Below are 26,394 nucleotides of genomic sequence, written 5' to 3' on the forward strand. Positions count from 1 at the left end.
ACATTACATTAAAGAGAACTACATCGGCAGACTGAAGGCAAAACAGATAGGTACCTGAAGAGAGCTAACTCGTGTTACAAGTGGCGCCCTGCGTGCGGTATCAAAGATAATATACTATAATCCTTAGAATTATTTTTATGACTGATTATAATTAATTACAATACTACAACTTGTATTTGAAAACTAGAAATACTGGCTTCAGCCATTTTGTAGGACATTACTAGAACAAAACGCTGAACGTGAAGGATCAATACTGTAACTGTTCCTCGAACACTCAGTGAAGTTGTTTCCTTATCATATAGTATAAATATGTATTTATTATATATTTTTTATATTAAAAACATTGTAGTGTAGAAAGATTAATGAAAATTGTTGTCCAACAATAACATCTGGTTCGTTTAAAATACTTACTTGTTCGGTTGGAACTGGCAACCCCGAACAGTTTTCAAGTCTATTGTAACACATTAATTATAGCATAAAAGTAATAAATATTTTTTTCAGAGAATAAATTTTGAATTAAAAAATATTGCGTTAGTATTAAGAACCGTCCTTAATTATGCTGTTAAAATAGTTGGGAGACAATTTTAATTAGCTATAACAAGAACTAATCTAAGGTCGCTTCGTTTGTAAGTCAGTCTAAGGGTCAAACATACTTACAGATTAAAAAATCGAGTCAATCAAATATAAATCAATTCAAATGACCAAATTTATATTTCATAGAAAAACAGAATATTTTTATTGATGCCTATATTTTAAACGTTCGGTTAAATCTCCTCGATTTATTTACACAGTATAAGGATAAATAAAATCAAACGGGAGGGAGATAAAATACGTTTATTTCTTAAAATTTGTCAATTATAAATCAGATATAGCCGTACGATATAGACATACCGCGGACACCGCGTGGAGCATGTTATATATGCAATTTACACAAATAACTTACGGGCACATGCTCAGCCAATCGAAAACCAACCTTAAAACTATACGTCTAAGGTACATATGGTTCAAGATTGTTATATAGACAAATACCTATAGCATTTTCAATGCCTTATATATTATATATAATATATTTTTCACTTTCGCTACCTACATGGCTAGGAGACTGTCACACGCGCCCCACGCTGCTTTTAATATTATATAATTACAATGTTTCAAGCCGGCTCGTCTCGAGACACGAACCGGGAACGCGGGCCGCGACGTCGCTCTTTATAGTAATGTAGGAAGCAAGACGCGTCTCACAACGCTCCCTCAGATATCGGAATAATCTAATCACTGGACCTGTTCTGATGAAACTCAAAACATAACGGACATTGTAATGTAACGAACCACCTACCGGCCCACACACACACGCGCACACACCCACACAGGCACACATGCAGACGAACAGAATCCTCACCGACGCCGGTCCAGCCGTTAGACTCTAGGAGGGAGACAGTAACATACATACACATACTAAACCGCCCGCCGGCTAAGCCGTCACCGAGCGAACTCTGCGTGTATTCGAAACGGGAGCGTCAGATACAGAACGCTAAAGCCTCAGATATTTTCACCATTTAAATGCTAAGTTTACACATACTAAGTGCTCCTTTTCAACTAATTAATGTAACATATGTATACATAACACTAATATAATCATAACTTTACAATTTTTATTTGTATTTTTTCATTTATTTATTATCATTACATCGATCACGCTCCGACACCGGCGGTACACAGATGTCGCTGGGTGAATGTGTTGCAACCAAAGGATTCGTTAACATAAAGCCCTCGACTCACCGGACGTGTCGTTCGCTTCCAGAAGACTTCACGCGCCGCCGAAGCGAGGAATACTGACGGAAATTCATTCGTATATAAAAATAAAAAATTAAAATAACTAATTTGTTCGTCAACTAACCTACTCGTTATAAAATTCTGTCCTACTTGAATCCAATTCAAGATTTAATTAGAATCGTATATTTTAAAGCATACCATTCCGCGCCGAGTGTCGTCGACGGCCATCTTGTTTTTGTTTTTATTTTTTTTTTCATTTATCTATCAAGCGAAACGAATTGTTCTATTTAAAAAATTTCCTAAAAAAACGTCCACTATTCAACAATAATGTCAACTGCTTTAACAATGTTTATTTGAACTTAGTCTACGATTATGTGAATGGTGTATAAGTAATCGCTTTCCTGTGTCACACAGCCTCTACGGGTCCATCGCCACTACTACAAGTTTGCGTTAACAGACGAGATACGGATCGTTTCGCGTTCAGTTTCATATACGATGGTATCATATATTAAATGCAAACTTGTAGTACTGGCACTGGTTTAACAGCCTCCGTACATGGGACACCAATTAGTCTAATACGAGACTGGAATCCGGTCATTGCTGAAAAAGCCCAAAATTATTTTTAATCTATATTCAACAAATATTATTTTTTGTCTTCTTCTAGGGCTTAAGAACCCCACATCTGGTCCCAGGGTCGTTCGTGTTATCAATGGATTCAGACATAACGCAATGCGACGCTCAACGCATTGAGACGCTTTAAGGATTTTATTTATTCATCGAAAAATTTCGTCAAAATTTGTGAATTATTATATTTTTTTAGATTTCCTAGCAATATCCATAGTTAGGTATCAATTTTATAACAATTTCAATATCTTGTACTCGACGTAAAATTCGTATGTTTTCATCTATATATTTTTATTTATTTCAATTAAACAGATAAAATCGTGAAACACAAAGCATCAATCGAGCTAACGCTGTACTCCATATGTCACATACTGAGAATACAATCCTATAATACAAAATAATATTAATATCCGACAAACGGAATATATTGTTGACCGAGTCAAATTCATTGTACGTTAAGATCGGTTGCTTCGTCAGAACGCGCGGTAACGCCGGTCGGCCATATGCTTCTATGCTAGAGGTAATAAATTATATATTATACGATTGCACTTTCGATTACAAAACATCTATACAGTCGGCCACGAGTATACATCCCGCCGATGTGACGTGTATCCGCCACACAGTACGAACACACAACTCACGTACAACGAAAACCGTAAACGAAAATAACGCAATATGCCGTCGCTTAGCGTAACTTAAAAAAAACAAATCACTCGAAACTACACTTTACGCTTAACACTGTAGGGTTCAAAATAAAGATTCTCATAGTTCAATTTATTGCTACACTGACGAACCGATGACGCGGCGTTGTCGTGACGCGCGTCTTTTTCCCGCCAAAGTTGTGACTGTGCTGCGGTTCTGACTCCTCGCTGACCAATCACGGGCTCGGTTGATGACGCGACGCTGCTGTTTGAGACGTCTCCACCAATGGGAGGACGGTCGGCCCACGCGAGGCGCCCGTGCGTCGCGCGGTCAATACGCGCGTCGATCTTCTATATCGGACACCTGGAAAATATCAAACGAATATATTATTATTACTAGTTAGTGTCCGAACTTCGTCCGCGATATGTGAAATAGCCGTCAGCGACTTCATACTAATGTTTAACAGCTGCGGCCCTTAGGAAAGTATATATATTTTTTTTAATAAATTGTACCTTATATGTCATTCTCATGTCTAAGCTACATTATTGAAAAATTTCCATCCACACATCAACACACCCTCACAACCATTCTCATTTATAACACAAGTAGAAATATGTTAATACTAATTGTCCATGTACGTACATGATGCTTGGGTCTCTTGTGGGGAGGGTCGTCGGGCGCCTCCTCTATAACCAACTCTCCACCCAGCGCGCAGTTCTCGTCACCGCTGTACCCGCTAGGAAACAATCACAGATAACACAACACTATACAGTAAGAATCACGGACTAACAACACTCTTGTATATATATGTAACATTGTTTATATAATGAGATCTAAGACTTTCGCGAGTATTCATTAAAATAAAACTAGTATTTTTCGGATTTACTACGAGAATTTTATTATTTTAAAACTACATAATCCCGACGTTTCGGTTACTTTGCAGCAACCGTGATCACGGGCAGACGAGGTGTGAATGTCTGTCAGTTGGTCCTTGTTATTTATCATCTACCGCCATCGATTTCTTAATTTTCTGGCCTACCGCTCTGGATGCCGGCAGAATGCGCTTTCAGTGTTGCGAGGTCCTGCGGTGTGGTCATGGACATGGGATGTTATATTTTTAAGGAGGGGTCCCAGGTGTTGGATTGTTTACATGTTCAAAGAGCGACCCATACATGAACATGTCGAACAGAAACCTCCTTGAGCCAAAGCCTAGTATCAGTTTTAATACAAGCGTTTGATAAGTGTTTGTGTTCTGAACTCACGCGTAGTAAGGTGAGTGCTGATGAAGCAGTAGGTTGGCAGCCTGGACCTCCTCCTCGGGTATCGACACCAGCCCACCCCCCGACGTGCCCACCACGTACTTCTCTATAATAGAAAATACCATATAATATTGTAAATTGTATGTATAGTCAATGTTGTTAACTAAATATTAGTATGATGTGTATGTTAGGGACGTGCTTGCTTGGTCAGTCTCTTTAGTCTCAACAACAAATAATGCTTAAATGTTCTTACAATATGTAATGGCAACCTCAACTGCTATAATATTTTCTATTTGAAATTTAATTCAATAATATAAATGTTTTTTGTGTGCAAAATTCAATAAATGTACATTGTTATCATGATATGTGCGACATGATAATGATATGATAGCGATCCCCACCTTCTCTCTCCCCTCCAGCTCCGTTGGTGACAACCGTTATCTGATGTCCGGCCATCACTAAGCCGCTGCCGCCCGCGTACACGCCGTGACCTGCAATATAATATTTATAAGAACACATACGCTGTAACGGTAAACCTAAATATGGCGTAATGCCTTTGAAATGGTGCGAGAATGTAATGTTCATGGCAGCGGGAACAAAACACACCCATGTTAATGAGAATAATAATAACTTTAGACTTGTACATTTTTGCGACACATAGTAAAACGTAATATATTATTATACAATCCGTGTCGGATACTCGGTGACATATTATGGCCTCTTTGTACAGTCTGCTGGCTGTATCCGCAGAACATATCTGGTTGTAAAGTTTTGTAACTGTCAATTGTTATTGTACAGCATCACTTTATTTTTTCTGTTAACATAACACAGGGAAGTGTACGCGTATTGAATACTGCAGTAGTGTCTGTAGTAGTATGTGTACTGACCAGGTGATCCGGGCGCGCTCTGACTGACCCCACTTCTCTGCGGGAACAGATATTGTGACGATGATGACAAGCGTTGTTGGCCGGACTGCTGGGAATATAACAATGTGATAAATACGTGTTTCATACTTAACTGAAATAATGATATTTTACATTTTATTCAATAAAAAATTTTAGTAAATATACGTATTGAAAAAATATGTTATCTCAGATGACAATAATAAACGTATTTTTCGGATTGCTACACGAATTCTATTTATATGTGTGTGTGATCGCACACTTCGTCTGCCCGTGATCACGGCTGCCCCAAAATAACCGAAACGTCGGGAGTATGTATATAGTTTAAAAAATAATAAAATACGCGAAGTAATCCGAGAAATATTAGTAACATTTAACTGAATAATCTTAAATTATAACCCTGGAGGTGTTTTACCCACAAGTCGTAGGTCTCAATCAAAAGTCTCTTGAGGGGTTCCAAAATAATTCATCCTAACATTTTTAAATTTTGATCTTAAAGATGAACATACATTGATACATAGGATGCTTAGCGTGTGTCCGTCACTTCTTGTGATTATAGCATTTTTAACATGTGACTAGTGTATACATTGTCTTGGAGAGGTATCTACGACCGTGCCATACGACTATCCATTCGTAACTGATACATGTAGTGTTCGCTATATAAACTATATCTCATACACACATACAACCATCCCATATTACAGATTTTAATTAACAAAAACTACTTTTTCTCATAATTCTAGAAATTAATAAAAATTTAATTAACATATAGGTACATAGCGGAGACATCAAGATAATGTACGCTTTAATTTATCAAGAAATCGCCTATAGTTCCCGCGGGAACACGCAACGACAAAAACAAGACCGGCTTATATCCATTATTATATTTCCACTGGGCCTCGCTCGGCGGTGGTAAAAAATAATATGTCAAGTGTAACGGAGGCATCGTTCGCTTCAATAGAATTTGATATTCTCGTAAACAAAGCTGTTGGCCACGGGTACTCCGTTCCTGTAGCAATCACACCTCAATGAGCCCGCCACTGTTTTTAACGCTCTCTTCATCATCAAAAACTGGTCTTGTCAAATTGACACGGTCATGGTTTACTCGTCAAAGTCTATTCGTCTTTGAAAAGTGAGTCCTACGTGATGAATATATAATGAGATAGTTTTTGTCTGCGACTTCGTCTGTTACTTTCAATGTTAGAGCTGACCGGTCGAACTCTGTTCCTCCTTAATGCGGTAAATAAGAGTATTTTGGATATTATATTTTTTCGGATAGCATGCAAAGTATCTCGTGTCCTTTTCCTGGTTCTGAGCCATCTCTCCGCCAATGTTCAGTGTAACCCGTGAAGCCGTCCTGGAGCTGTAACTAGTGTTCTCGTAACTAACGCGACTTTCTTTTATTATAAAGATGTTTATAATCATTGTTGTCAATCAAAAGATCTGCATAAACCGAACACTGTACACAGTTTGCTCGACAGGCTGTGATGAATATCAGCTGAAACTGAGCAGTGAAATTGCATTTTCTGGTATTTAGCCGGCGGAACTACATGTAGATACCGCTAAAAAGTACGAACAATATCGTGACGAGGCGAGTATTGACTGGTATCCAAGAGTACCTTACATCCCTCCAGCAAATAACTAGCAGTGCCCAGTTTTTTCCAAAAATCTACTATAAAACAACTCGCTCTGCCTATCTAAACACAAATATATATAGTATTCATAATATAAGTATTTATTATAATAAATTAAAGTATTTTTATATAAGTACTTTATAACAATTAAGATTAGAGTATCCTTCACATCTCTAGAGGCCAAGACAGCTCTCAGTCAATATCAGCTGATCACGTTTGTTTCCAAGCCTGCTACATTCTATTGAAATGAACTGTAAGTAGATTGCTTTAATATAATAGCCTTGCTGCTGAGCACGACACGTACAAGACGAATTTAATTTAGTTCTAAGGAACATTACACTCATTGTGACAAGTAACGTCATGGGCAGGAACTAGTGTTCCCTACAGTCCTTTGCTATTAGTGTAGTACCTGTTGTTCATGTTCCTCGGCGGTGAAGAGGTCAGGCGTGGGTTCTCGCGACAACTCCTCAGGCGTGACCAGCCCGGAGACGCCGACTTGAGACGGAGAAGTAGGAGCGCTCCTGGAACACGTGACGCATTACAGGCTAACGGAGTACGTATTGTTATGTCTGTGTAATACTTTAACACAAATTGAATTACAATTTTTCCATTTTATAGTATGAAAAGTTCATCAACACAGACAGTATTCGAGCCGGCCGCCGGTGACACGCGCCGTCACAGCCGCTGGAGCCACTGAACCATCGTCACAATCGATTGCGTTTAGTCCAATGTATATGTAATAATAAAGTTCCATGGGCTGAGGCGGCTCCAGAGGAACATTTTTTGCCAGTGAGTTCGTAGTGATAGAATAGTTGGGCAATATCTTGTCGTAAATATTTAGTGCAGATGTTTTTCTTTGAAATCTATATGAATTTAAATTAGGTATATATATAGATACTATATATGAACGTACCTTGAGGAGAGGCCGAAGGGTGCCCTGAACTGAACTCCCCTCGGGCGACGAGGTCTGAAGGCCAGCTCGATGAGTTTCCCTTCACTCTGTGGGTCGATACGCCAAAAGCTGCCCTTGCCCGGCTCTTCCTGACTACGAGGAACCTTGATGAAGTAACTGGAATCAGAGAGCTTTAGATTACATACATCGTCATCATCATCGGCTTATCAAAGCCCACTGTTGAGCAAAGGCCTCTTCTCACATGGAGAAGGTTAGAGCATTAATCACCACGCTCGCTCAAGACGGTTTGGCGATTACAATCTAATAATTTGAAATTATAAGACCAGGTTTCCTCACGATGTTTTCCTTCACCGTCCGTCAGTGGTGTCTAAACACTCTTAGAAAGTACATATGACTCGGAAAAGATCACATTGGTACTCGCCAGGTTTCAAACCCGCGCCCTCACGTGTGCGAGGCGGGCCTTTAACCTCCCGCATTACGTACGGGTTTCCTTATAACTTTTCAACTGAATTCAAATTCGCTCGTTATGACATGAAGGTTGTGAATGCGGTTCCCGTTAATGGAGGGTTAACTGTACTGTGTGTATTAACCGGTTGAGCGACAGGTTGTGTCGGATCGAGTTCTGCCAGCCCTTGTCGGCGGTCCGGTAGTAGGGGTAGTGCTTGGTGATGTAGCTGTAGATGCCGCTCAGCGTGAGCTGCTTGTCCGCCGCCGAAGCAACAGCTTGGACTATCAGCTGGGCGTAGCTGGAAATATTGTAATATATATCACGTACTGCATTATGAGAAATAACTTGTTTCATAAACATTTGTTTCCATAAAAACGCTAACAATTTACTCATTGAAAATTTGTTCTCATTGTAAGGGGCCATCCATAAAGTACGTCACACGCTAATGTGACATCGTGTGACATGGGGCATGGGGGGTCAATAGAATTATCACGTCACATCTCTCGATTATTTTAAAATTGATATATAAATTTTAAAAAAATTGACATTACATCAGAAGGGGGGGGGGATTATAAAAATATGACAAGGACGGGGCAGGGTTTCAAAAGTCCTAAAATTCGTGTGACGTATTTTATGTATGCCTTCATAAAATGTATTCGACTATGGAATTTACTGAATAGTAATTATCTTTCATCACAATAAAGTAAAGGCGACGTGCGAAGGAATTTTGAACTATTTTATACATATATACTATCACGAAGCGCAGCTTCTCATGTGACGTATACCTGTACGGTGGTTTAGCCTCGTCCCGCCCCTCGCGATGCTCCCTGGCATCACGGGCGTCCCGGGAACTGTAGCCGGAGTCGGACGTAGACGAAGCCTGGAAACAAACACACAGCTATCATTATATTTATCACTATTTTAAGTGGTATTACCGATAATCAGAAACCTTTAAAACGCTATCGTTGCCAGCTTATAGCGAGCGACTCGATATTAGAGAACGTATAGCGAGCGCCAACTCCCACCAACAACGGTTCAGGTGTGATTTCAAACCCATATAATAAGCTTGCATACAACAACGGAGCACTGCATGAAACTAGTTCTCGACCGTGACATCGCCCGAGCAGACTTTGGAATTGAGTCCGGAGAGAAATGTACAAAGAGACATGGTGACCGACAGGCAGCGACATCTATGGTATACGCCACGAGATTTCACACACGCTCCGTCCCGAGGGATCTACCCGGAGTCCGGAATAGACTACAGCCTGTCTCATTCCGACGTGTGAGCTACGTCGCAGTAAAGTAGCATCAGACATCATCATCCAATGCTCACCTTCCTTCGCATAATTGTAAGTATCTGTATATCGATCTGTCACACACTATACACGTACCGCGGTTCCGTTCGAGTTCGGTCGCTGGTGGTCGGCCAGGGCGGCGTACTGCGCCACCAGGCCGAGGTCCGGGTGTCGTCGGCCGGAGGAGCCGGCGCCCCGGGGCGACGTGGGACAGCTGTTGGTGGCGCTTATCGTACCTGGAATATATTACAATTACACACACGATTTTACATAGACATATAATTCAGTTTATTTCAATGTTTATATAATGAGATCTCAGACATTGAAACAAAACTAACGTTATCGGATTTACTACGGGATTTTTATTATTTTAGCTGCGTACTCCCGACGTCTCGGTTACTGTGCAGCCACCGTGATATACGTGATGAACATTAGTCTTATTTCAATTTTAGTTTTCTTTTTATTGTAATTTATAATCGAACTTCCAAATGCACGTGGATGTCATTATTTTTATTTATGTTGTGACTTCATTCACACTGACAGATAGTTAATTGCTTTAATGGGTTAATTTTATTTAATTGCTATATCTTTCTATGAATTCTTTTACTCCAATATATTTTTTTTATATTTGCTTTATCAAACGATAGCTTCTTATACGTAGTGACGTCATAACGGAGACATCACATGTCCAGGTTTATTACGACTGAAAATAGTTTCAAGGACAAATCCTTCAGGCTAATGAAATCAATTCTTTTATATGAATCTGCCGAACAGCTCGCTTCAACTGTCCATTTTTGTAAAATCAAAGTTTTGAGTATCAAATGTATAAAGAATGAGGCTTCTTTATGTAAAAAAATATCATTAGTATGATTTGATATCAGCAATATTTATACTGCGTAGTTGTTTTTTACCTGTCGGCGAGGGAGCAGGACTCCGTCCATCGTTGTCCACTGGTATGGAAATACGTAGCGGGGGCAGGGGTGGGCCTGCTCCCCCAGACCCGACGCCACTCTCCTCAACCAACGACTGAAACTCCAGGCGGATGTTGGTAGACGGAAAACGGAGAGTACATCTGGAATTATAAAAACATTATAACATTACAACTATACAGTATTTAACACTGATAGTATTAAGTTTGTCATTGACATATCCTTAGATCGTTAGTAGCTTGTTTTACTAAAAAAACATTTTAACAAGAGTTTAAATACATAGCCTAAGGTCAAATTTAAGATATTTATCTCCTTTAAAATTTTAAGAGCAATAAAAATTATACAAAAAAATTATATTACAAATGACATCAAAGTTATAAAAAGACCTCAATTAGAAAAGTAAATATAAATAAACCTATCAAATACATATATACATATACCTATATTACGTTAAGGCAAATTCCTTTCACAAATATATTAATCTGATATTACAAATAATATTATTATTAATATATGTTAATATTACATCTCGTTATTCAGATCGAGTGTGTGAATGTTAGAGGTGTTCGGAATTTTTATATGGAATTCCCTGAATATTATCTCGGTAATAATATTAATATTGTGCAATATTCTGTAAACAGATCGCAATCTGCATGAGGCCGTCTGTGGTTGTTCTAGTTTACACTCGGAGGTCGATATTAAACTGATATATCCCACTACTCATAGCAGCATAACAAGGGTGTAAATGTCAGTGTATGATGCAAGTGTTTTTTTATTCCATCAGCATGTAGGTCGCTGGAATCACGACTACTGCATACAACAGTCACCTTTTTTATTCCTAGAACGAGTGCTGACATCGATCAATATCATAGTTTGTTTTATAATAAAATTTTTAATTCGCAATTCGTTTATGTCGAGTCTATTACGGCATCAGCCTCAAATATACGATCGCTTCAATCGATTAGAATCGAGGAATCAGAAAATTTATGACCTCTAGGAACTTTATCGACAATATTTGTATGAATTTTATTGAAATAGTTGATTTTTGGATTCCTATTCCGATTGCTAATCGATCAATTGTAATGTTCAATAAATAATGACAATAATAGTTACGTTTCTCCTCAATACATGAAGCACACCGTTTGTATTCAAATTCAATCAATACAGCACTGTTTACAACTCCGCGTTGTTTACTACATATTACGTGTGACGGAAAATCAGCTCTATACTGGACGTGTTACGGTCGAGATCGTTTAATAAATTTAATATATTATAAAATACTAACAATTCATCGTGTGCTCTGTTAATGTTTATTATAATATATTAATACCCATTTCTATATACTTGTATAAACCTGCATTGAATGATGTCCTATCAAATGTACACGTCAAGTTTGTCGACGTAGACTGGTAGTAAGCGTGTTCCCGTTTACTACTAAATCAATACGAGCCTTACAATTTCCACGTTCGACATAAACGTATGTAGCTTCTATCAGCAATAAACACGTCACCCGCCGAGCCAAAATGAGTCTTATCTAGCAGGCATCAGAGTAGGAAATGTTAACAGAACGAAAAGCGATCAATTCATAGCAATAAAAACTCTATTCCTATCTCTATAAGGTCGTTTTTGGACGTTGAGTTTACAGTACATAGTATCGATCGTGGCCAGCGAATGCGTCCTTCACCCCGTGCCCTTTTAAAGTTAATCGTCTGCTTGTAAAGGAGTGACGAGTTAGAGGGTAGTTTAACGAGTCGCTCTCACCCAAACGAAGGTGTTGTGTCTGGCTAACGTTGTTATTGAAACAAACAGACAACTTACAACACATTTCATATTATTAAGATAATGTAGGCGTGGCAGAGTCCTAACTTTAGTTAACCAAAGTTAGTTTATTGAGTACTTTTGTATTAAATAAATCGTTTTATATTAATTTTATAAAGATTTTTTATTTTCATAATAAAATTCAATAAACAGAATAGCAAAACATAAAAATACATTTCTGTTTAATAAAATAATATATATACATATATATATTTCCATTACATATTATATTTAATTATTCCTCGTTTTTAATGATGACACTATTGAAGCAAATTTAACTGCAACTCACTAATACAATATTTTTTTATGTATATTTATAAACCTTTGTCATAAAAACTATATAATTTATATTGATTGATGTTATAACAGGACATAAAATAAGGAGGCATTTATAAAATACGTGAGATGTTTGAGTGGGGGAAGGGGTCGAGTCAAATGTCATCTAATCTTACGCTAGATAGAGGGGGTCTCGGCAAATATCACGCCATTTTTTTGTGATTGAAACAAATAATGATCTGAATATGATTCTTCACGAACGTTTTCTGCCGCTTCTATACCTCCATACCTCATCACTCAGCTTGATGTTTCTTTGACAATTCCGCATTTTAAATAGCATGACGGAAAATCATTTTTAATACGCAACTAGCTACCAATTCAACCGCTGAATGCCTTCATCAGCACGCCTTATGATCTCTATTGCCCAAGTGTATGTGATGATTTAGAGAAAAAATGCTGCAGAACATGCGATATTTACTTTGCATCTAGCACAAGAGCTGCAGAGCACAGGCGAGCAGGCCACATCGCACCTGCTAAGCAAGCGCGTATGTTCCGCTAAGTGCGACCCTCACGGATTGTAACACGAGCTAATGAGTTACTGTGCGAAAGGGCCAACGACTTAAGCGTGTCTAGATTAGAACGAAGTTGAAGGAGGAGATTATTTTACTGAAAATTATATGGACATGTTGGTTCCAATACTATCTCTTGAGACTGCGCATGATTCTCCATGGACTGAATTAGAGTAGATATTCTTTTTTAAACTACAGCAGTTAGGATTTAAGTACATATTCTCTTATTAATTTTTTATTACACTTATAATTAAACCCTCAGCAATATTGATAACTAGTCTTAACTAGTCGTAAATAAAAAACATTTTTTTTTCTTTTTACAATAATAATCCAACGCGTTAAAGAAACCCACATTTTGAAAAATCTCACGTGAGATTAGGGGAGGGGGTTGAATAAAATCTCACGACATCTCACTACGGGGGAGGGAGAGACAGAAAATAAAAAAAATACCTCACGCAATTCATGAACACCCCCTTATATGTAGTTTGAATGAATTCACGCGACACAGACGATAGATGGCGCTGACGGTTTGATAACTCAAGTAAATGCACAAGTTGGTTAATTCACACCAAACTCAATACAGGAGTAAACGTGGAGGAAGGACGGGTCAAATATAATAATTATTTAACAGATGAAAAGCGAGACAACCTTTAACCTTTTCATCGAGTTGATTAAAACATTTCCCAATTATATTGAATAACTATTAACCAGAAAACGATAAATCCTAACAATTCCATACATTACTAGAGTACATTGAATTGTATTATAACATATACGTGTAGCGTCGTTCTAGAGACGCACAGATACCTCTGAGTAGGAAGTGCCCACAAAGCCTGCTATAACGGAAGCCCATTGTTTGTTAAGGACCCGTCTGTAACCCGCTCCTTGAGCTCCTTCACGTCATTATAATACCCATGTATTTCAGACTTAAACAATTATAATGACCATATATTCTGGAAATATATTAAATAAGTTGAAATTCTCGTCTTATGCCTGAATATACGTACAAATATATACGAATCTATAGAAAAATAATAACTAATTTTAATCGATTTAAAGCGTTCTGTAAGAGAAATGAACAATGTTTTACATGTCTTATATAATAAGAATAAATCCCAGCTCCAATGTTGGAACGGGAATAAGTCTGAAAGGTCGCAGCGCCACACTCGGCTCGTGTAACAGACGAGGGTTCCAGATTATTAATACATCTGATGCATACACGCCGCTTAATCGATGCAGTGACAAATAATTATACATTGGAATTAGTACTTGGATATAACATAGTAAGTCCTAACTTAGAATCTTTATTCGTTCCTTGGAATCAAAATAACATTGAATACATATGAACCAAATAGTCATAATAATAATCATAAATTATAGGAAGAAAATTTATGTTATGCAGTTTTTTTTTTGAGACGTTTATTCTTTACATATGACATATTCATTTTATTTCGACATTTATATGAGAATAATTCACACCGTATCAAAGTTAATACGAAAACGACTATCTATGAGGGTTCCAAATAAACTGTTCGGTCATAAAAAAATACAATGTAAACCATTACTCCACTATATTTGATATCGTTTAAAAATTAACCAGCCCATGATCGACAAAATGTTTCAAAATACACCGACTAAACGAATAAAACACATTAAACAATTATCACACTGCAATATAATATTCGAATTATTTTAAACAAAAAACTTTCATTATACATTGATTTTGATACGTTTTAATATAAATATAGAGTGTAAATTTGAATGTCAGTGCTGTTTAGGGTTGTAGTTAGGCGCGACGTCACAGCGGACTTCACCCACCCCTACGAAACATTAGATTACAATCAAACACTTCATGAATAGAAATTAAAATGTTTAAACTCTGTGCCGTGGCCCGTGAGTATCAAAGGCATATCCAGGGACCGAGCGCTGCTTCATTAATTGCGACATTACTAATACCTACGTCTGTCTCATATCATTAATTTATCTCTAAGTATAATATGTTAAGTCGTAGGGCTCTTCCCATACAGATAAATTACAAATACGTATTTTCCGAAACGATACAGTGTGATGTATATCATTATTTACTGTATACATATGTATAGAGAGAGAGAGTGGGGGTTAATATCTGTATGTATTTATATATATATATTTCGAATGGCTAACGATGTTTTTGAAAATACTTTAGTTAAAAATATATAAGCAGAACAGCTAAAAGATGACCTACATTATAAAATGGCACAGTGTTGCTTTCTTTTAGGACAATGACTGTCTGGAGAGTGTCGAGAACCAACCGTGGGGTGAACAGACCCAATACAGACAGACATACAAACTAACCCGGCCATCACTGTACCAGCTACATGTAACAAACAAAACTAAACGACTTCGTATAATCTATTAAAATACATCGAACAAATATTTCTATAATAGCGAACAGTTTCGTTTTGTTGGTTTTAAATGTAAAATTCCTTCGAGTCACATATTGTTTGAAGCGAGCCGACTTGCTCGACTCGGTATTTGCACACAATACGTCCTGGACGTCCAAAACCTGACGCTTCAATGGACGGATGGCGGACCATAAAAAACGACTTGTGACATCAGCAGTGTGACGTCATTGTTGAGTCAGCAAGCAGCACGAAGCTAGCACCAAGTTTAATGTCTCCGCAGAATTACTAGGTATACTTATACCAGGTTCCTTTATATTACCAACCGGTTCATAAAAGAATCGGCTCACCAACCCGCCTTGTGTACAAATTTAATAATTATTTTCGATTGATGTGAAATTTTACTATTTAAATCACTTCATAAATATAAAATATTTAAATAGGAGTCATGATAAATCAAACATTTGATGAAACATAAATTGCCAAATAAATTGTCGTTAGTAATGAGATAAAATTAGAAGCACATTTACAATATGTATATAAATTATTAATAGACGTCTGCCGTAAACAGTGTTAGTCATACTATAGAATTTAATGTCATTTGGATGTTTATTTATTTATAAAGGTAAATGATTATTTTCGTATTTGTTCATGTTTGTCAACACTGAACTGGACAAATTTGGATAAAATTTTATTAAACATAATTTTAATCTGGAATGCATAATAGGCATATATTATTAAAATATGGTCGCGGTCAGAAATTCATAAAAATCTTATTAACAACGGTGTCCGTTCGTGTTATATATTCAGATAATGTCCCTACGATAATACGAGGGCGAAAAAATATTCGGTATTTATAAATTATAGTTTAACTAAGAGACCAACTTTAATCACTTCTTCATACCCTACTTTACGTTGTACACAGTACAAGTTACATAGTAGGTACACAGTACACATTACAATCTAGCATCAGATGGGTTGTCTGTAACTGATATAAAAACTATCAAAGTACTCGTTTACTTAGTCACATGACATGTATGATACTGTCCTCCAACACCTGCACGTACTGTGTAGCCGAGTTTCGACTCGTACTAATGCAGACTCTAACAATTCATTCCAATATATCTTATAAATAATAGATCATATGTTAACTGGGTCGTACATGTATTATGTTATTCAGGTCATGGCATGTGTATGTGTGTACACACATTGTAAATGAAATAAATCAATTGAAAACATACGAGCAGGCACACAATTCATGTGTGTACAGAAATATAATAAATATTATTTAAATGTAAAATTGTAAAATTAAAAAATAAACGAATCTTCGTATAGTGTTTAGTGGGTAACGTCTCGTGTGAGTAACACCGAGAGACAGAGAAAGTCTGTTGCTAACCAGACGATTGGTGACTGACGGCTGGTTACATATCAACAATATGAGCGTTAATCCTGTGGCGGTGATACGAAAAGATCACACTCTAGCAGCATCCGAGGACATGCTGTATACGTATGAGATTAGAGTTTAAAATTGCTCGTGTCACAGTACGTTTCGAGATGTTTTATAGTCGATCGGACACAGGATACTCTAAATTTCTGCTAACCGTAACCAGATATGACCAAATATTTATAGAGGACGAATCGGATCGAATGTTAGAACGGCTCTTAAAAATATTAGTACAGAAAACGAGGGTAACATGGCATGTTATGATATATGTAGGTAATATCACTCGTAATGCTTAGAAATTTTAACAATACGATAATGTACGGGTGGTCGTTATAACAAATGATTATTGTGTTATATATTCATACAAGCTCCTGGTACTCCTCGGCCTCGCAGACATGAGGCATTAGTGTAGGCCGAAACGGCGTCGGCGGGTCTCATGGGAGCAGTGACCTCATGCGAAAGCCATGAAGTCACCATTATATAAAGGCAGTTCACAACGACAACCTGATTTGGGCGAAAACTCCACAATGTCTCAAGGACGAGGCGATTGAAAACAAACAAATCGAATTTTTTGATGATGGATGCCTCCACTCCTGTCTCGTGAATATTTTTTGCTCGTTTTTCATTTTCAATCGCAATCGCAGTGTAAAGCTATTTATATCAGTGAAAATAATACGAAATGACGGAAAGACAGCAAGGGATTACGCAGTCTTCATTTAAATATAATATAACTCTCCTTTAACAAGACACGGTTTAATTGTTACTGAAGTAAACCCGTGTTACATCGTTAGTGTGACACAGGGGAGGCGGAGTAACCGACTGTGAATCGTGAATGTTTTAAGAGTGGCCTGTAAACAAACAACGTCAGGGGACAAAAATAGTTCATGACTAGAACATCGCTCTCGCCGACTGACGGAGCCTACTGTATTTTTGGCAATGCAAACGATGCCGGTGGACCTTCTAAAAAATACACAAAACAAATGAAATCTCATCGAATGCAATGCTTTTGTAATGTGAATGACTATGGTATGAAAATTTCATCACAAAAAATATAACTACGTTACTTTATATGTAAAATATATATTGTATATATGGTTTCCCGCGATGTTTCTATTATTAAAATAGTAAAGGATCCTAACATGGGCTGTAATTTAATCACAGACACGAAATACATTCGACCGAATGCACCAAGATCAGGTCCTGACTGAGTATGCTCGGTGGAATGCCGTCTCCGAAGCGATCTCGCTCTATATACGGACGAACTTACACGTTTACTTTGTGTACGTACACATCTGGGAACTTTGGACCTTAAAATGTTGAAGAAATTTATATTACTATCAAGATAACAGATAAAAAGAATTGCCGAGTTGATGTAATATATGGTACAAATCATATTCTCCGTACGTCAATATAGATAGCGATTTTCGATTGTTTTATCTTTATCAGTGATGCAAACGATGCCGAAGAAAAATTTTGTTCGTAGAAAATGCATTTCGATGCTGTCAAAATAAGTATAGTATAAGTATAGAAAACGTTTTGTTATGTTGCACTTTTAGAACAAATACATCAAAGAGCCTACCAAAATAAAACAGTCTTCTTATTTAGAATATTCCCAAAAAAAAATATATCCGTATAGGATGATTAATATCCCAAATACTATCCGTCCGAAGCCGGTCCACGATATAGCAAGTGTTACATAATGCAAACATCATCAGTAACACGAAGATATGTGAGCCACGATCCGATTCCTGACATCTTGGCGCCTTGGATCATACCCAAAACATTACACAGAAATATCTGGTTAGGAACACTGCGACATTCCATCAATACGTCTTCACATATACGTAAAGCAACATAACATGTCTTTATCGAATTGAATCAAAGTGTTTATATAATACGAGGCGGTCGATAATGTTGTACGTCCGTGGATTATTCGTATAACCTTATTAATATATAAATAAGGTCGAAATAACAATGACACCACACGGTTAGCAACAGTCTCCTCCTCGTGTTGTGACTCGGAACGGTAATGTTAAAATGAAAACCTTAACAACTGCCAATGTTGCCAAGCACTAAATAAAAGGAAACTCGCTTTTCGGAATGTATTTAAAATAATACGTTGGATATAAAACAAATAATACATTTGATGAATGTTATCAAATCGAAAAAAATCGAAAACTAATAAAGATAAATTTCAAAGCAAAACTTGCGTAGATCGTTGCACTCATGCGAAATTCAATTCTAATATAATGATAATAAGTCTCGCTTTTAATAACGATACAGCTGTAGACTAATTAACCTTTAAAGCCGATAATATTTTTAGTGTCGCTGTCAAAACAAACATCAGCTCTGACTAGTCAACGCTATTTATATGTAATTATACAACAGAATCTTAAATTATTCTAGAATTAAAAAATCGTTTATTTTAAACAAAACATCCGTCTTCCACTGAGCTATAGTCACGTAATCTCCGTTGTAACGTTCCACAAAAAAATACAATATTCTATAAAAAAAAATCATTCGATACTATTAAATAAAGGAATAATTTACACCGATAAAGAATTTAAATCTATTATAATATTGTTATAGAAAAGAAAAATAATGTCTCTATAACATGTGTCTTTATAAATAAATAACTTCCAACGGTTCAACTCCTATAATGATAGTCAACCAGACGTTTAACAACAAAACATATCGGCAGTATATTATTCAATGGAGTCGTTTGAAATCTCATTACAACGTGTTTTCCTCTTACATAATCACGTCCGAAGTAAACAGAGCTATGTTCAACGAATGTAATCAATTGCTATCAAACGTTTTCGAACGAGATATATATGTATATAATTTTTGCCCGCGACTTCGTCCGCGTGAATTTTGGAATTGGGTTCTGAGAGAAACGTTTAAACTTTTAAAGTGTGAGAAAACAATAGAATTGGTAATGATCCCACATAACAGCGACATGTCTTCGTCACGTGCCTACATACACACACACTACAACTATCACTGCACGATCCCGCGAGAATTCCAGGAAAAATCATAAACTGTTTTTTTCTGATGTTTAAGCTACAACACTGTAAAGTTTCATCGCGATCGATCAAGTAGTTACTGCGCTAAAGAGCTACAAACATGCATATTCACTTACAAACTTTCCCGTTTAATTTTAGCACAATAACCGTCTAGATTTAACCCGGTTCATAGAAAAATAATATCAATACAGTATCTGTGTTATTAAATTCGGAAATATATTAACGTTGAGTCATATTGAACAACAAATAATTGACAAGTTATCAGTTTACGTCATTCAAGAAAAAAAAATCAAACCTGGTGAATTTGCAAGCCTCGTCAGCGATGTTTAGAACGAAACTGGGTTTAAATTATATATATGTACAAAACTATGTATTGTTGTTATAACCTACTTAGTCCTAGACTTTGTCATAATATAGAAAAATACTGATTATCACTCTAAAGTTAAGATTAGGTAACTTTTCAATTGACTCGTTAACTGACAAGACCCTAGACTGATGAAGTGATTATAGGACGCACACGTTCATATTGAGTGATATTTATTCCAATGTGCAATAAACTTGTATTGAATGTAGCAAAAATCTTAGCTGTATAGATGGAAAGGCAATCAAACCATTATAGACCTTACCGCCGAAATATTAAAAATAGTTTTGTATTGAACAGACTTCACCTATAGACTAGACAAATAGTTGAATGACCCAGTCTGATAACATTATCAGATATACTTATAATTTGAGCATTTCGTCTTAGTTATGAACAAAACTATAGCAACGTACACATAAACTTGCAAGAATAAATTTTATCAAATGATTTGTTTATGATAAATACCGTTATAGAGAAATATGTCACAATGACTCAGTTTCCGAGGTGACTCAAAATAGAAGCAATGTTATTATTTTGGCAGTACATACGTACCAATTGTATGTATTTTAGAATATTAAAATAATTAATGCTTTAGTAAATAATTGAGAAACTAATTTGAATGAAGCTAACCTAGTGCTGTCAAACAATCCATGACATATTTTATAAAGATCTCCCTTATAATAAATATAATTATCCTTAAGACAAAAACTATTTTTATTTCCTATTATAACTAACTGTCATATAACCCAATGAAAGTAAGGTCAAATGTATCAAGTGATTAAATTTGTTTCCCAAAGAATGTTCCGTGGCTATAAAACCTACTTACATAGTTTTATCTAGTATGACCAAAAAGGTTTCATTACCGGTTGGAATGATTATAGTTATTCAACTTTCAATATTATAATATCCAAATAGGTCGCCAACAAACTTAAATTGATAAAATTCTCCATTTTTAATAATTATACAACAGGTTAGATACAACAAACATTATATAGAAAAGTCTGAGAAATTCTTATAGAACGATACATTTTATTTCAACACTGCTAAGGGATAACTTTCCAAATCACATTCTTAAACAGAAAATACTTCCCAAATTTCATATTCGTAGTTAAAATGAATCTATAGACAATTAATTCTATGAGTTATAAGTTGTTAAAATAAAAGCAAAAACTAAAACGACTGAGTCAAACAACTCAGTTCATAGTATAACACATTTGCTAAACTCACTGAATTAGACTCATTTTAATGCAATGTCATTACTTCATATAACCAACATTCTATTATAAGAACCATGAAAAAACTTCATAATGTACTTTAAGTAATAACCACGCTGTTTTAAGTGGCTTTTTACTTTTTAAGCATGCAAATATTTGATTTGCATGAGGATCATTCATATTATATATAATTAAGGCAATTATTTTATACAAAACATATATAGAGAAACTTTAATTCCAAGTCTCAATAATTAAATGTATTTTTATCTGGCATGCTATTAGTATAAACAACAATTTAAAAAGATAGATAATTAAAGAAATTAACCTAAATAAAAAACATAAATATTTACATTTTTTTTTCCAACACCACAGAAAATAAATGGCAAACAATAACCTTAGTTTTTTGTGAGCAATATATTATTAAAAAAAAATGAAAAGTTACATAACACATGTCCTATAATGTGTACCAAATGCACCCTTAAACATAGAAATATTGTTAAAAAAAAAAACAATAACAACAGGTGGGTAGATATAAACAAATAGTTTGTTTACAAACAATATCAGTAACTAGCAATGGGTCATAATGCTGACCTTTGCTGGCTTATCTATGGAGAGTGTACTCACCTCTTTGGAAGTAGCATCGCGGCCGCTCCCTTCCGTTGGAACACACCATCGACGAGCACGCCGTTCTTACTGTTGCAAGTCAAATAGAACTCCGGGTGGTCGTAGAACAGTTCGAGATGCCGCCGCGATATAAAACTAGAATGTCCCATGTTTACGTCTACTTGACCCCGGCTAGAATTCCGCCCGATTATCACCTTCTTTTGGCGGATCATGTATTCGAAATCGCGGCCATCGAGCCGCGCGATGGCAGTCGGAGCCGGCTCCTGTGCCCATTGCACTTTCGAGGGCGACGGAGGCGCCGACTTGAGGGAGAGGAGCGTCCAGGCATCGCTCTCCGAGCTCCGCGATATCTGAGTCTGAGCCATTTCAGACGCGTTTACTAATATCACCAACGTCCACACGCGGGGCGCGCACCCTCGCCGCGATAGCACATCACAGACCCTCTGTGCCTCGACCCGGATATCCGGAACCTGCCGAATCCGTGTCCCTTCTACAATTTGAGGTTACTGATGAAACGCACATGCGCAAAGTTTCGGCTTGTACGGTAAACAAGAATTATATAAATCACACCACCACGTGATAAAACTGTATACATATACCTAGTATGAGAGTGTAGATCAATATTATTCGGTATTGAAAATCGTCCCCAATGAAATTTAGATACTTTAGGTGATACAAAAACTATATTTTTGCAATAAGGCCGAAATAAAACACTAAAATAAACACGAGGCGAGAACAAAAATAACCAAAAACGTCAATTCGCTATACGCAGTTTACAAGATCGAAGCGCCATCTATGCGACTAAGAGAAAGAGACCTAAACCTTTTCGATTCCATTTCACTTAAGCTTGAATTAACCTAATGAAGTATATGATGATTCAAAATAAATTGAATATAAATTTGCTAGTGAAGAATATATAAATTTATATAGATTTCATTCATATTTTTTTACATATTTTTTTAAATAAAATAGTTTTTACTTTAAACATAAACCTATCTTTAACCAAAATATGATTTTCAAATAATTTCAACTTCCTTGTAAATCTGATTACGTAGTGTAGTCCTGGTGAACGAAATGTTTTATAGAACTGTCATTTTTTTCCTTTTGACATCAATGCATTTGTCAATGTTTGTTAATGTACAGTTGCGAGTGAGCTTCGGCTACAACTTTTGGCCTTTTTAAAAACAAATTAAGGCTTAATATAATGCAATAAATTAATAAAACGTAACATTTCAAGATTTTATAAAAATCAAAAAACTTTTGCATTGCTGAACTAATTATAAATCTTGGTGAGTACAATTTCTACGTATATATACAAATTATTTGTTTACATATTATAATATAAAAATTGAGCGATTATTAGTGCACTTGTGGATATAGCGAATGTCGTCCAGCTTGTATTATATGTTAGTTATTTGATGCTACTTTACCTTAAATTAATCTACATCATATCACATTTATAAACTGTTATATTCCAATTGTTATTGGTATTTTCCTAACGCTTCCTGCATTATGTATGTTGTTGGTGGCAAGAAAACCTTATATAAATGAACTGAATTGTATTAAACTAACATTAAATTATTTTTCATTATGAAAAATGTTCTAGAAATTGAGTTGATGGTCTAAATATTAAAATAAGTTATATTAAAAAAACACTTAATTAACCTAAGCTTCTGTTAGTTCTTGAAATAAATGAAAAGATCTTATTTAAAAAAATGAATGTAATTGCTATTAAAATAATCAAGTTTATCTCAAACAAAAAATATCAGACATAATTTAGAGTGAAATCAAAAGGTTTGAGTGAGAAAAGACTTCAATAGGACTTAATAATCTATTTATCTTGAGACCATTAATAATTCAGTACTAAAATAACTGCCCCTTCACTGCTGCTTCACCGCTGCTGAGTGTTATTCTGTAGTCATTATTTTCTTTGCTATTATGAATACTTTGTTCGAAATATTGCCAGTGTTAATATTCTTTCTAAAAATATCTGCTTTGAAGTAGTCTAAGAAAATCGTATTTTGTATTTTTGCTCTTTTTCTTGGCCTTTTTTTTGGACCATTTCCTTTTTTTTTCAAAATTATATGTGTGACTGAAAAATACAATTATCTATTTTGTACTTTCTTTTATGTAATACTATTATCTAACGAATTGGGTATTAGAAAATTTCATCAATTTTAGATTCTTAACAACACCAAAATATGTGACATGTCAGAAGTAAACAAAACCTCTTTTGACATACAACCTCCATACTCCTTATGTATATAATTTTAATTTATTTACAACTTGCAACTTTTTTTGTGCTCCAAATAGCTTTATTATATTCACAATAAATAGCAGGCAATTTAAATTGATTACATTGTAATGCAATCATGTAAGGTCTTAGGATGTATCTGAAATAAAAGATTTTCACATCTCGTCCGCCCGTGATCATGGTAACTGCAAAGTAACCGAAACCTCTGGAGTATGCTGTTAAAAATAATTATAAATGTGTAGTAAATCCGAAAAATATTAATTTTATTTGAAATATTTTCACCAAACCTACAATAACCTCTGCCCTTACTATTTGTCCGTGATTCAATAGTGACAGTTTTTTACACAGCTATATCATGAAAAACCTATTCAAATTCCATTAGTTATGTAGCATTGGAACCCCCTTGGGATCTTCTGTTACTTGGCCTAGTTTAAAGAGTAGGGGTTGGTGAAAACCCAAGTGGCAAAGTGTTCCCAGACATAGTTGTTGTAAATTGTACGATGTGATTTCATTTTTATAATTTCTCTTATAAAACCTCTTTTGGTATTTAATACATTTATTGCCATATAATGAATTTGTACTAATACTTTACTAAGAGTGAACTAACAATACCTTGGATTATAAAAGAAGCTGTTGTTATTGTTATATATGAGTGAAAATATAAATGTCATTTTTAGAATTTTATGGAGTTTAAAGTATCCGTAACGTTGTCTGTGGGTGTATATTACCCGGGACAGTTGATATTTTGGTATGCTTAAACAAAGCACGCGAACTATATCATCGGATTCATATAGATTTTAAATATAAATAGGATATCGACTTTCTCGACCTTTATGTGAATATATCGAGAAACTTACACAAACAACTGTGATCTCGTTAATTTTAAAATTAATTATAAGAGCACTCTAGCTTTGTACAGAGACCTATTCCTGACCTTGATTATCAACTCGACTTTACTGCTACAAATACATAGCTACAACCGTAAACTCAGTTATTATAAACGATAACATGGATTTGCCTTGATAATATGCAAATAACCCATATTTAACTGTTACTCGTGTTGTTTCCATTTCACGTAATGTACTCGAACAGTATAGAAAATATAGATTGTGGATTATATTACAGAATAAATATTTTAATCATGATGGAATTTACACGAATGTATTAATAAGTTTATAGGTTATTAAACGGAAGTTTGCTTAGAATTATATAATTTTTTTTTTTAAAGACTATATTCTATTTGTAGTTTTTTCCGTAGAAATGTCAGATCAAGTGCTTGACAAGGAAACATGGCCGACGGAAGCCGAGGCGGCTATCAACGACATCAGGAAACATGTGAACTTCGCCCAAGTGGCTCCAAAGCTGAAGAGCACGGACCAACGGATATACATCAACATCACGACCTTGGAAAACTCGCAGTACTGTATAGAGATGTCGGCGTCTGGCTTCAGAGTGGTCGGCAGGAAATACAACGACACGAGCCTTTCCTCCATAGAAAATATGAACTACGAAACGCCATACGCGTTGTTGAACAGCATAAGTCAGAAATACAGGGAGTCGTTCGGAGGAGAGCTTATGAACAAGCTGCTGGATCTCGCAAAGAATTCTGAAGGCTGAGTGTGCTCGTAGTTGCTCTGCAGTATATGTAGTGTTCTTGCTTTACTTTTGTAGAGACTACTTCACGATCACTGAACTGCAGGCGAAAATAATTTTAGCATTCTGATTATCTCGTGATATGTAGCAGAGCTTAACGTACCTATCACAAGTTCGTGACTGATTTTATCAATTATTTATATCGAATTTCCAAACCAAAACACGTATTTCCCAGTACGGTTGAAATTATTAATATTGTATGTAGTACAATAACCGAGCTTATTCCTCTGTGTGTTGGTTGTATGCTGACTGAGTACAAACTGATGTTACTTTATATGAATGTACAATAAAGTACAGCTGTATTAAAATATTAACCTAACTGTCATTTCATTACTGCCCCTGACTTATCCGACTTAGC

At 35.8% G+C, this 26,394-nt stretch overlaps 2 protein-coding genes across 6 annotated transcripts; one reads left to right on the forward strand and one right to left on the reverse strand.

The window, feature by feature from the left end:
* Nucleotides 1-819: 819 nt before the first annotated feature.
* LOC116775708 (forkhead box protein K1) lies at nucleotides 820-22,933 on the reverse strand. Of its 3 annotated transcripts, XM_032668673.2 has the most exons (13): nucleotides 22,729-22,932; nucleotides 22,130-22,619; nucleotides 10,399-10,559; nucleotides 9,584-9,723; nucleotides 8,978-9,072; nucleotides 8,335-8,490; nucleotides 7,745-7,900; nucleotides 7,241-7,352; nucleotides 5,183-5,270; nucleotides 4,697-4,786; nucleotides 4,299-4,401; nucleotides 3,679-3,772; nucleotides 820-3,399 (listed from the first exon to the last, which is right to left on the reverse strand). In XM_032668673.2, the coding sequence occupies exons 2-13, from the start codon at nucleotides 22,492-22,494 to the stop codon at nucleotides 3,367-3,369; spliced, it is 1,593 nt and encodes a 530-aa protein (XP_032524564.1). In that variant the 5' UTR covers nucleotides 22,495-22,619; nucleotides 22,729-22,932; the 3' UTR covers nucleotides 820-3,366. The 3 variants fall into 3 exon arrangements, with proteins under 3 accessions (XP_032524564.1, XP_032524572.1, XP_032524580.1); XM_032668681.2 differs by having other exon boundaries at nucleotides 5,183-5,267; nucleotides 22,130-22,933; XM_032668689.2 differs by having other exon boundaries at nucleotides 3,679-3,763; nucleotides 22,130-22,933.
* Nucleotides 14,339-26,355, forward strand: LOC116775727 (GSK3-beta interaction protein-like). Of its 3 annotated transcripts, none has more exons than XM_032668709.2 (2): nucleotides 14,339-14,362; nucleotides 25,642-26,355. In XM_032668709.2, exon 2 carries the CDS (start codon nucleotides 25,644-25,646, stop codon nucleotides 25,998-26,000), a length of 357 nt encoding a protein of 118 aa, XP_032524600.1. In that variant the 5' UTR covers nucleotides 14,339-14,362; nucleotides 25,642-25,643; the 3' UTR covers nucleotides 26,001-26,355. The 3 variants fall into 3 exon arrangements, with proteins under 3 accessions (XP_032524600.1, XP_061377291.1, XP_032524593.1); XM_061521307.1 differs by lacking the exon at nucleotides 14,339-14,362 and adding an exon at nucleotides 23,238-23,418 and having other exon boundaries at nucleotides 25,630-26,355; XM_032668702.2 differs by lacking the exon at nucleotides 14,339-14,362 and adding an exon at nucleotides 23,240-23,418.
* Nucleotides 26,356-26,394: the final 39 nt, after the last annotated feature.

This window comes from Danaus plexippus, chromosome 8 (assembly GCF_018135715.1).
Source record: "Danaus plexippus chromosome 8, MEX_DaPlex, whole genome shotgun sequence".
Classification (NCBI taxonomy): Eukaryota; Metazoa; Arthropoda; class Insecta; order Lepidoptera; family Nymphalidae; genus Danaus; species Danaus plexippus.

Coding starts and splice junctions, on each gene's coding strand:
- LOC116775708 (XM_032668673.2), bottom strand. CDS start 22,494: ATGGCTCAGACTCAGATATCGCGGAGCTCGGAGAGCGATGCCTGGACG. Junction 10,560..22,129: donor GCGATGCTACTTCCAAAGAG/GTGAGTACACTC, acceptor TTATAATTCCAG/ATGTACTCTCCGTTTTCCGT. Junction 4,402..4,696: donor AGCTGGAGGGGAGAGAGAAG/GTGGGGATCGCT, acceptor TTTCTATTATAG/AGAAGTACGTGGTGGGCACG.
- LOC116775727 (XM_032668709.2), top strand. CDS start 25,644: ATGTCAGATCAAGTGCTTGACAAGGAAACATGGCCGACGGAAGCCGAG.